The sequence below is a fragment of the Pygoscelis adeliae genome, unplaced genomic scaffold, assembly GCF_000699105.1.
Source record: "Pygoscelis adeliae isolate BGI_AS28 unplaced genomic scaffold, ASM69910v1 Scaffold135, whole genome shotgun sequence".
Lineage (NCBI taxonomy): Eukaryota > Metazoa > Chordata > Aves > Sphenisciformes > Spheniscidae > Pygoscelis > Pygoscelis adeliae.
In genome coordinates, this window is record NW_008824908.1 from 1,645,664 (window position 1) to 1,656,310 (window position 10,647).

The following is a 10,647-nucleotide window of genomic DNA, read 5'->3' on the forward strand; positions in this document are numbered from 1 at the left end:
TCCAAACCTTTTAACTCACCGTCGCGCTGAACTCCCGCAGCAAAGTGGAAGTAGCCTTGCAGGTACGGAAGACACCTACAAGCTGAGGCCTTGCTCCCAACAGCACCAGCACGGCATCAGGTAGTACGGGTGCAAATGAAGGCTAAACCTCCACACAGAAATGTCCTTTTTGTGTGCTAATGATACTAAGGGACAAGTAATAACATTGGCCTTATGGTTTGGGAACGAGGGGTTTGAAGATTACTAAAATGAAAAATTCCACAAAAGGAATTCTAGAATAGACCCCACTCAGGCTAGTACCATGCCTCAAACATCCATGATAAACTTTTTTCCCTTTTGTAAAACACTATTGAAACCCTTTATCTCATTACCTCATTCCAGAAAGCTGTTCCAGAATCTGTAGGCTTATACAGCTGCTGAATCTGCTGCTGCAAGAAGTGCAAAACTAAATATGGGAGAAGCTTTTCCAGGCTAATAAAAGAAAATAGCAATTAAGTAAACTCGTACCACATGTCTAGCTGTTAGTGGATGTAAATGTAGTCTAGTAATTCTTGACTCTAACAACTATCATGCTAGTGGCAGGAACCTTAACGTAATCTTAAATGAAGCCTGGAACAGTCCACCAGAATCATCTCACACTTAAGGAGCAAAAAACCCTTAAGTGACCATTCTCACTGTTCAGCCCCCCGAGATCCAGATGTAACACGAGATGGCATTCATTAACAGCAAGTAACCTAATGACTCGGCACACGACAGGTACAAGGAAGTGCAGTGTTCTCCCGGCAGCAGAACAGAAATGGGCAGGGAAGGACACCTGTAGAGCTCACAAGCTGAGAGTATGTACAAGGAGCAGGAGTTTATGGCACCTGTATCAGGTCTTAAAGTAATTTTAAAGCTAATCCGTTGTGCCTTAAATGTGTCAACAAAAAGATGCGGTCATTCACAAGGACCAGAGCACCTACCTGTAGTGAAGGCTGATCCTCTGCTTGTTCTGTATTTTGTAAATACTGATCAAGTAGGTCTTTCAGAGATTTAATTTTTTGAAACGTCTGGAAAATTGGACCGGCAAAATTACCACCTTTCCACCAGCTTTGTTTCTAAGAGGCCTAACATTTTGCTATGCAAAAAAATCAACTTGTAGCAAGAGATCAGTACCTTGATCTAACGCTTTCAACGCTCAAAGATTAGTTCTAGTTTGAGTAACCATTTTTTAATTTTTTCAAGAGAAACACTGAATAATCCCAATGTGTTTCTAGTACCTGATGTATCACTTAACACAGCAATTTTAATGTAACAAAATAGCTTTCGAGAAGCGATTTTGAGACAGATGTGACAAAGGGCATCAACTGCAAACTAGCTACAGGCCTATTACATTTGGGCAGTGCTTGTACAAGCAGTTCTGTCCATCTTACCGCATTTTTGATAACTTCAGCTTGTGGAGCTGAAGAAGCTTGAGAAGTGAAGGGAAACTACAGAGCCATGAGCAGGCTATGACATGTAAGGAGTTTCTTGTCATAATCCAGGAAGCACCCAACACAAGCTTCCCTTCATCAGACACTTCATTTAGATGTAAGAGATTTAATGGGCCTCTGCCTACTTAATTTTGCTGCCTCCACATTTGTCCCTGCCCCATCCGCACTTGCCTAGTTCACATGACAAATCCTCAAGCAATAGCCTGGTAAAACTCCCACATTCAGGTGAGATATTAAGCGTATTTCAATCCTTGGTATTAGCATATCCAAAGGAGCCACACAAGCAGTCGACAGCAGGCGGTAACCAAAATTCTCGACTTATAAAAGAGCCCTTTTTGTAATTCCAAACAGCTCCACTGAACAAACTAATTAGATTTACAGTCACAAACTGTGCTTTGTAAACATTAGTTTTGTGAGACAAAACCTACACTTTGGAGTTAAGAAAGCCTATCAAAAAGCCACTAAGCCGATATAAAGAGGGCCTGAAACCAAAAGGTAGGTATTGTGAACTGCGTCCATTCACTTCTGAAGGGCATTTTGCTGAAGTAACTTACAAGGAGAATATTCTGAGATTGAACAAGAAGCTCCGTTGAGAAAGAGTGGGACTCTTGTCAAGTTTAATCTTTTCCCTCGGAAGTCATCCTGTTTAAGTGGAGAAAGAGACACCTTTCAAAGTTGCCAAATGATTTAAGAACAAACTCGCATACACTCCCCGAGATTCTCATGCTCTGAAGCCTGTTGTTCTCCTTCACCTTTTTTCCCCCCCCCACAACTTACACAACGCAGATGGTTATCAACTCAATTCGATAGCACAGCAAAAGCGTAACTTGTTAGCTGGGTAGAATAGCCACATTTAACAAAATTAGCATTATACAACTATGTTCTCCCAACAGTATTATTTAACTCTGCGATCACTCTCACAAAGAACAAACGAGTAGCCTGTGCGTCTCGTGCATCCCATACAAACCTAAAAAAAGTGATTAAACCGAACAGGTTGGTCCCTGTAATACAGAGAATCAAAGTTATGGATCATACCATTGCTGACACTTAAAAAGCATTGTACACAGCCCCTCAGGCCAACATCTTGAGGCTCTTCTAAGAGAAAGCAGAATGAAAAAAACAAAATTCCTAATGCGAGAACTACTAAGTCACTTGCTTTGCTAACCAAGATAACTATGGCCGTATTCTCACTGCTGTGAAATGGTGTCCAAAATGACAAATTAAGAAGAAACAAAGGGATTGCACTTAGGAAGCAAAATCCAAACTCACAAAACTTGAAGGTTCAAGATGCTACAAAGCCTACCTCAAACTTCATGTGGACACTTGGTATTATGTCTTGCAGGCCATTCAAAGAAGGGGCACTTAAAGTCAGGAAATTTTAAGTACTATTAGCAGGTATGGCGCTTACTAAATATTCTAGAAAGTCTCAGCATTCTGTAGAGCAGCGCTTTCAAGATATTTCTTCGTAGCTTAAGGCATTTATTAATGTGAAGTTGCAGCTTTCAGGTGGTGTTTTTCTAGGGTGCTCCAGTTTAACCTGTAGGACCTTATTGACCAAAGAACTAAAAATATCCATGTACCAATACAATAGCGTGCTATTAATTCGATTATTTCTGACAGCTACTTTTCAAAACATAGTGCCCACATATGTAAGAACACCTTTAACACTAATCTTTGTTAATACCATTTTACGGTCCGTACATTTTCAGTGTTTGTACCAGGTGACGCTGTCAAGATGTAAGACTACTAAAATTCAATTCATAGGATTTCCATAAATAAGACCAGTCATCTTTCACCTAATTTATTTAAGTTCCAATTTTTTCCAATTCCAAACAAAAGCTAAATACAAGTTTTAAACAGGTAAGCACTAGTTTTATCCAAAGGGAGCAGGCTTATGCAGTTTTACTCCAGTAAAGTACTCAACCCTTAAGCAGAGCCTTCTTTGTCATCAAAACTATACAGTAGTCTTCCTTTTATCATTGCACAATCTTAAAATGTTCTGTCAGAACCAACTTTTGACACTCCAAACACTATTTTACATTGTTTTATAATGTCTATTCCAAAAGAAAAAAACCTCAATGGGTTTTCCATTAGAAATGTTTTAGAAACCAGTATTTCCTGCACAGTTCACCTGCAAGTTTACAAGTCTCAACTCTCAAGAAAAAATAATCCTCTACCAACATTGTTTCTGCAGCTAATATTTTACTTTATTTTTAGCTGCTTTAGCAACTTCAGACTCCAGGTCTGCCTCATCTGTATAAACGCATCCAACTCAAAAGAATACTTTCATACAGTTATACAGCAACTTGGGGAAAGAGATCCAAAACAAAAGTGCCAGTAAACTTAGACATGGCCCAGCAAAATAAGAGGCAAAAAATGCCTACACATTAAATGAGATGCCTTTTTTTTAAAGAAAGATTTCTTTCCCACATTTACTTCCTATTGTAATAGCCACTTTCCTGTTCATTAAAATGAATGATAGTGCTCTTTGATACAATCATTAACAGCAAAGCTATAAGGCTTTTATACCCGTTACATTCACTTCTCACCCTCCAAATACTGATGGTTAACATTATAGATGTTAGGGGGCATGACCAGCACAAATGGGAACACCACCACAAATGATCACCTTGTGCTTTCAGATACATTTGTTTCAGTGTACAGTCCCTTCATTTCACATTTTAGTAAGACGCTGATGCAGTGCAGAAGTGTGCAGAGCATCCTCTCTTTCACAAGGTCCATGCAGAAAACATCTAAAAAAAATTGTAAAGTTCTGAGATACAAATGATAAAAAAAATCCAGGATGATCAAGTTTCACAATGTATAGTGTTCTGAACATGAGTCCATTTTCTTCTAAATTCTGAAAGAATAAAGTGGTGAGGAAAGTGAAAATCCACTGCTGCATTCTGTGATCTTCCCCATTTTGCTGGCCAGTACCTTACTCTGGCATGTAAGGACAGAGGTGATCCTCTATGGTACCAACTGTCCAGTGAGTGAGCTGCTCCTGTGGCAGGTACAGGCAGATGCTGCATAACTTGAAGATTGTAGCTTTGTTTTTTGGAGTCTAGAGGCAAAGAAAACCCAAAGAAAAGCTATTAAACATGAAAGTTAACTCAAGACTAATAGGCAGACCCCCAGGAGATCCAGCCCAATTATTAGCTTGCTGCTGGTTGTGGAGGAACACCACAGACATTTAAAAACCATGATTTCATCCGTATAAACAATCTGCGACCTCTAATGCCCAAAATGTTTTTGCTATTCTGTTCATTCTTCACTTGAATAATTCCTGTAGTATCACCCAAATTAAGCCAACGTTTTATTTTTCCCACAACACTTAAGTATTTTAGAACTTATTTAAATTTTTAACAGAAGAACTTTAAATTAATTCTACGTGAACACATCTGTGGCCTATAGCTAGTTTTTGCATCCATGAATCCTATTTATAGCATAAGTTTCCTCTGAAACTGCTGAAATGCAAGCATGAATGCACAATCAGTTTTTCTACTTGAGTATTTTGCAATAACATCACATCGGATGTTCCTAAGAAGAAAAAGCATTTTATGATTAAAACACGTGTGTTAAAAAGAGGGACAAAGTAAGCTTACCTGCAAGTGCTGTCTGTCAATGAAGAGAAACACTGACTGGTTAGGGTTGTTGACAACAATTCCAGTCTTGTCCTTTCGGCTCAGAACATGCAGAAACTGTTTTTCATAGTCACCGTGATGAAACTCAAACTTGGCCTGCATTGTGTGAGGGAGGGGAATAAAATACTTGTTTTGCTAAAGCTCACGTTTAACCGATTAATTGTTTTTCAATATTTACAACTACTTTTATTTCTTTCCTTTTCTCATCTATGAAAAGCAGAAATTGGGGACCACAACGACAACACACTTGGGTCTCGGCACAATTTAAAGAACTCCCTAGTTTCATTCTGCCAACACCGACATTAGTCATTGCAGTGACGTATTAACAATTCAAAGGTACGACTTTAACTGCACATATAAAACCAGATCTAGCTTGTTGTGGCAGAACATCCCTGTGCATCAACAATACAGCACATTTCTTCCAATAGCTTACTATTACTGCAGAACCAGCACAGAAAATACATATAACATTGTTTAAAAAAAATCTGAATATAAACAGCTAAGGCTGGCTACTGAAAAAATAGTCTAAAATGTCTGACATTTATTTCAAGGTAAAATTATAATGCAAGAATTCCATCCATCTCAGACCCTCTTCCATCTAACAAAATACAGAAACTTGGGATACTCACAGAACCTTAATGACATGATCATACTTAGACAAATATTCAATTGTACCAAGAGCCATGTCTAATCCACTTCTACAAACACTAACACGATATATGTATTTATACATACATGTCATTTGCAAAGGTCCTTCAGACGCTTAGATTTTGGAAGCGCTAATACAACAGTGCGCAAAGACAGGAAGCAGAATTTGGCATTCAAAACATTAACTGCTTTATAAATAAGAACAGAGAGCATACTTTCTAACATCCACAGAAGTCGCATACCTTATCGACCTATTAGTTAGGAAGAGAGAGTACTTATCCTCCCCTCCAGGTGTAAGCTACTTACTGAAGTTAAAAAACAAAAACAAATACCTGAACAGGCCTAAAGGGTTCATCAGATCCCTTCCACCGAGAAAACAGGAGACAGACTATCTTCTCAATATCATTACGAGGCCAAAGAATGAAGTCCATCTCCTGGGTACAGCCGATCACATCCTGTAAGTAGCAAAGTTCTGTACTTACATTCCCTCCATTAGTCAAAGATACAGATAAGCAACTTATCTATACAGGCACACAATTTAAAGGTGGTACTTATTACCACGTCTGTGTAACGTTCCATTTCTATTACTCATAGCACAACTAAAGTCTTCCTTGCCTTCCGTTGAGTTTTAATATCGGTATCCAGTTAATATAAATTCCAACTTTAAGAAAACATTAGCAAAGACTATCTTCCAATACTCATAAAGCAAAACCACTTAGTTGTACAGCAAGAGTTGCTGCAAGAATTAACACATGCCCACTAAAGGACAAGGATGGCAAGAAGATAAAATTCCCAAGGTGTATTTGCATGAAACAGATGAAAGGTAAAGCTTGAGCACTACATATTTAAACAGAATTTCAGAATACATATGCTGTTACCCTTCAAATTAGACCCCATAAACACACGCCTGCGGAACCCTCGTGCAGCAGACGAGTTGAGAAAATAAAAAAAGCAGGATTTGCCTTAAGATTCACAAAGAAAAGCACAAGTGTTGAAAAACTAAAATTCAGCATGTGTAAAGAGGAACTTTACCCTGCGCATAGACTGGTAGCGGGGTGCATGAAGCTGTACTACATCCTTCTGCAGAAGCTCTAAGGAACTTTCCAAAGAATAGCTGGAATCCCGCACACCTTTCAGGATATTTTCTTCATAATTATTGGTCATGACTGGTATCACTTCAGACACTTCAAAAAGCGCTGACTTTTTCTTCTAAAAAAAGCACAGGTTACATTAAGATTACAATCCTTTCTAGGCAATTATATCTAACAGTTTAATTCACAATTTGTGATTTTCTATTCGCATTCGCGTATAAAGTGCACATTGCCTAAATTAGGACTTTGACACAAACCACACTAAAGTTTACATGCAAAGTTTTATAAATTAAACAGAATCAGCCCAGTAACTTCTTTTTAATAAAAAGCTGAACATGTTTTTGTAGTCTCCAAAGATGCAGATTTACATGCCAATCTTGCAAACATTAAAGCTGCATCTAAACATTAACAGAACTGCCCTGCCATCACGTAGAACACATGATTCTGGGCTGACCAAGAGCCCTCCGCAAGCTTCTCTTTGCAAATCAAGTAACACTTTTTTTTCCCTTTGCAGTACTTCAAAGTTGGCATTTCATGAGAAGTGAAGTCTTTCAATGCTACATTTGGTAACAGTGGATGATCAAGATCCAATCTGAAGTTAGCTACAAGTCATAACCTTCTCAAAGGAGGACTATGTTAATTTGCTAAATAACTTTTATACTCACGAGAAATATTTCGCTCTCTCTCAAGCAAGGCCAAAACACTATGGGGAATTTGGAAGAAGTGTTTTTGCTGTTTGTAAAAATCACTTGAAATTGTATGTCTGCTTCTAACAGCTTTCTTATAGCTCATGAGAAGTCTTGACCTATTTAACAACTACATGACAGACAAAGAATATTTTATCAAATAACCCTCCACAGCCCCAGCCAGAAGATACATAACAGGCAACTATTTGCTGACCAAGCTAGGCTGAGCTAAACTCCTACTTTAAGCAAACTGGTACTGGATGGACGTCTTCAGTTCACTGTGATATAAGCTAATTTTATAGGATTTAGAACAGGCATTTGCAACGAATTTCTGCAAAGCAACCAGAAAGTAGTATGAATGCTCCAACTAAAACCATTACAGTCATATCATCTAAGAAAATCTAATTGTTACCACTGCTTAAACATTCATATTTCTCTTTATTACTATGAGACAGTACCAAGAAATTACATCCTGCTATATCCATCTCTGTTTGCACTAGAACTGATGAACAAAAGCATATTGAACTTAGGAATTTTCAGGAAACTTTCAACTAAAAAAGTTGAAAGAACAGAGTCTTCATTAAAAAACACGTAACTATTACAGCGAATGCAAAAACTATACATTTGAGGGGATTAAATAATTTCAGTGCTCATCTACGTGCATTTCCTGCATTACGTACTCTGTTGCCATTTGCTTTTATCTTCACTTCCTCATCACTTGTTCAGCGCATTCACTTACTATAAGCACCTGCTTTTCTTCACCTTCTGCGGATGGAAACTCTCCTACAGTTCTGGGTCTATAGTTAGGTTTAGAAATACCACCAGGCCCCGCACCCTGGCCCGGAGGCGCAGCATCCAGCAGCAGCAGGCAAGGCAGCCAAGCAAATGAAGACTTCCTCTTTTCCCTCCCTGCTCCCTTTCAAAATGGTAGCAGCAGTTTCACATATGCCTGTGTGCTTGGGGCATTTCAATATTGTATTTTGCAACTCCTCCCTTCAACCACCAGGTTCTCCCTTCTGCTTTAACCAGATAAACGCAGTAACTTTAGCAATCGCTCCAGCCAGGTCTCCCTTTTCAACTCAACTGTTCACAGCCAACAATTATGCAATTCAGACCCCAATTAGGCTTAACGAATTACAGTATTAACTTCAAAAAATATTTACCCAATTCAGAAGTTACCAAGTAATCGTTTAACAAGGCACTGGCACCCTCTGCATTACAAAACTACAAACATACGAAAAGCCAAAGTGACAAACGTGAACTAAATAAATATTATAGCAATTAGCAATTAAAAAAAAAGTTTAAAAGTCAACGGAATCTATTCAGGATGAACCATAAGATGCAATCAGGCAGCAAGATTTTGCACAGCACCGTTAACATGCATTGCAACGGACAACACAGTAAGACAGAAACATGAAAAACAAGTTACCTTGTCTTTGAACACAAAGGCAATGTACATCTTGAAGTCAAACTGGTCAGCTAAAGATTCTTTTTTCTTTCTAAGCTGAGCACGAAGTCTGTTCAGAGCTTGTTTCTTCCGGGAGTTCGGGTCCCCCATTTTGTAATACAGGTGGTACTAAAGCCTTTGGAAACTGTCGCTAAACTATGGGCACCTTTTCATAAGACTCAAGTACAACAGAAACAAGTCGTTTTATTCCTGCGAATACGACTGAATAGATAAAACGCGAATGTAACCCAAAACCGCACCTCAGGCAATATTTTACGAGAGTGTCGTATCAGAGGGATCAAGAAACAAAGTAAGTAGTTGTCCAGCCATGGCTGGACAAGAGGTTTTACAATAAACCAAGAAAAAAAACACCTAAGAATTTTGAAGACAAAAATTTGAACAGTTTAGCCGCAGGAATAAGTGGGTAAGAATGGAAAAAAAAACAACAAATCTTATCACAATTTATGTGTACAATAAAAAGCAACTGGCACAAGCCCAATCCATGGGGGGGTACTTTTGCTCTGGTTAAAAAAAAAAAAAAGAAGCTGAAATTACAAATTGCGTTTTACCCCAGCCAGATTCATGACTCTACTGATTATTATTCTCAGCTTTCCACTATTGCTATGTTGCCCGACTTTTTTTTTTTCTTTAGAATTATTACACTTGGTGGAGAGCAGAGAAAAGGGTGCAAAGGAGGAGTGCACATCCTGGGAAGTATGACATTTCTCTGCCAACAACAACAAAATCAACTACAGACAACACAGTGCTGGTTTGAAGGGGAGCAAAGAGAAAAAACAGCGGAGTCATTTCTAACTTCATCCTGCTCATCATCAGGCACATCATTGCCCTGAGGCTACTGCTGCCAGAGAGAAGAGGGATCATGATGGCCATAGACGAGGGGCGGGCAGGGGTTCAAGGGATAGTATTATCTCACCTAGAGACTAAAATCCAAATCAGTGCCCCAAACCCGGGCTCCTTACCAGTGGGAGCGCCCTACATCCCTCAAAACCTCACACGCTCCCTGGGCTGCTGATCCCCCGGGAATCCTTCTCTCTCTGCTGCTGCAGTGCTCTACAGCGAGCACGGTTAGCCGAGGCTGTGCATGGCCAATGCTTTTCGCTTCTCCTTAGGCCTCTCTCTACACAAGACGGCAGAGGCTGCAGCGGGCGGCCTGTGCCCAGGGCAGCGGGACACCCACAGTTGCGCGGCAGCTCCCCTCTCACTTCATGGTCACGACTTGGAAAACATGGAGAGTTTTGCTCCTGCTTTTCTCACAAAACAGGTTTTCGGTGTCAAAATTTTTGTGAGGTTTTTTTAACTGCAAGCCTAGGTTGCAATTTTAAACCTCTAAAACACCCTCCCCCCAAAAAGCAAAACCCCAATTATCAGGTTATTTTCTTCCTCTCTCCAGACATTTTCCCCCCCCAGGTGTTTGATTAGTCGGGGTTGAAAGTTTTTAGGTTAACAAATTTGTCGGACCAGGTTAAGAAGAGGGGGAAAAAGTATTCTCCCCTCCTCTCCTGACAAAAAGGAAAAAGAAAGGAAAACAAAACCAAAAAAGGAACCCCTCCCAAAACTTCCCCCCCCCACTTAAGCAAGAGACTGAGAGACTCGGACGAGAGACCGAGACCGTGGCCCGCTCACTACCCGCAGCCCGCG

At 39.6% G+C, this 10,647-nt stretch overlaps 1 protein-coding gene across 1 annotated transcript; it reads right to left on the minus strand.

Moving 5' to 3' along the window:
- Positions 1-3,257: 3,257 nt before the first annotated feature.
- Positions 3,258-10,609, minus strand: LOC103917727 (chromosome unknown open reading frame, human C6orf62). Its single transcript, XM_009324913.1, has 5 exons — positions 8,971-10,609; positions 6,797-6,973; positions 6,097-6,219; positions 5,078-5,212; positions 3,258-4,536 (listed from the first exon to the last, which is right to left on the minus strand). The coding sequence occupies exons 1-5, from the start codon at positions 9,097-9,099 to the stop codon at positions 4,411-4,413; spliced, it is 690 nt and encodes a 229-aa protein (XP_009323188.1). The 5' UTR covers positions 9,100-10,609; the 3' UTR covers positions 3,258-4,410.
- Positions 10,610-10,647: the final 38 nt, after the last annotated feature.

Excerpts from the sequence above, each read along its gene's own strand:
- LOC103917727 (XM_009324913.1), bottom strand. The coding sequence starts at position 9,099 with ATGGGGGACCCGAACTCCCGGAAGAAACAAGCTCTGAACAGACTTCGT. Across the intron at positions 6,220-6,796 it reads GCTACCAGTCTATGCGCAGG|GATGTGATCGGCTGTACCCA; the intron begins GTAAAGTTCCTC and ends TGCTACTTACAG. Across the intron at positions 5,213-6,096 it reads AACCCTTTAGGCCTGTTCAG|GCCAAGTTTGAGTTTCATCA; the intron begins GTATTTGTTTTT and ends CACACAATGCAG.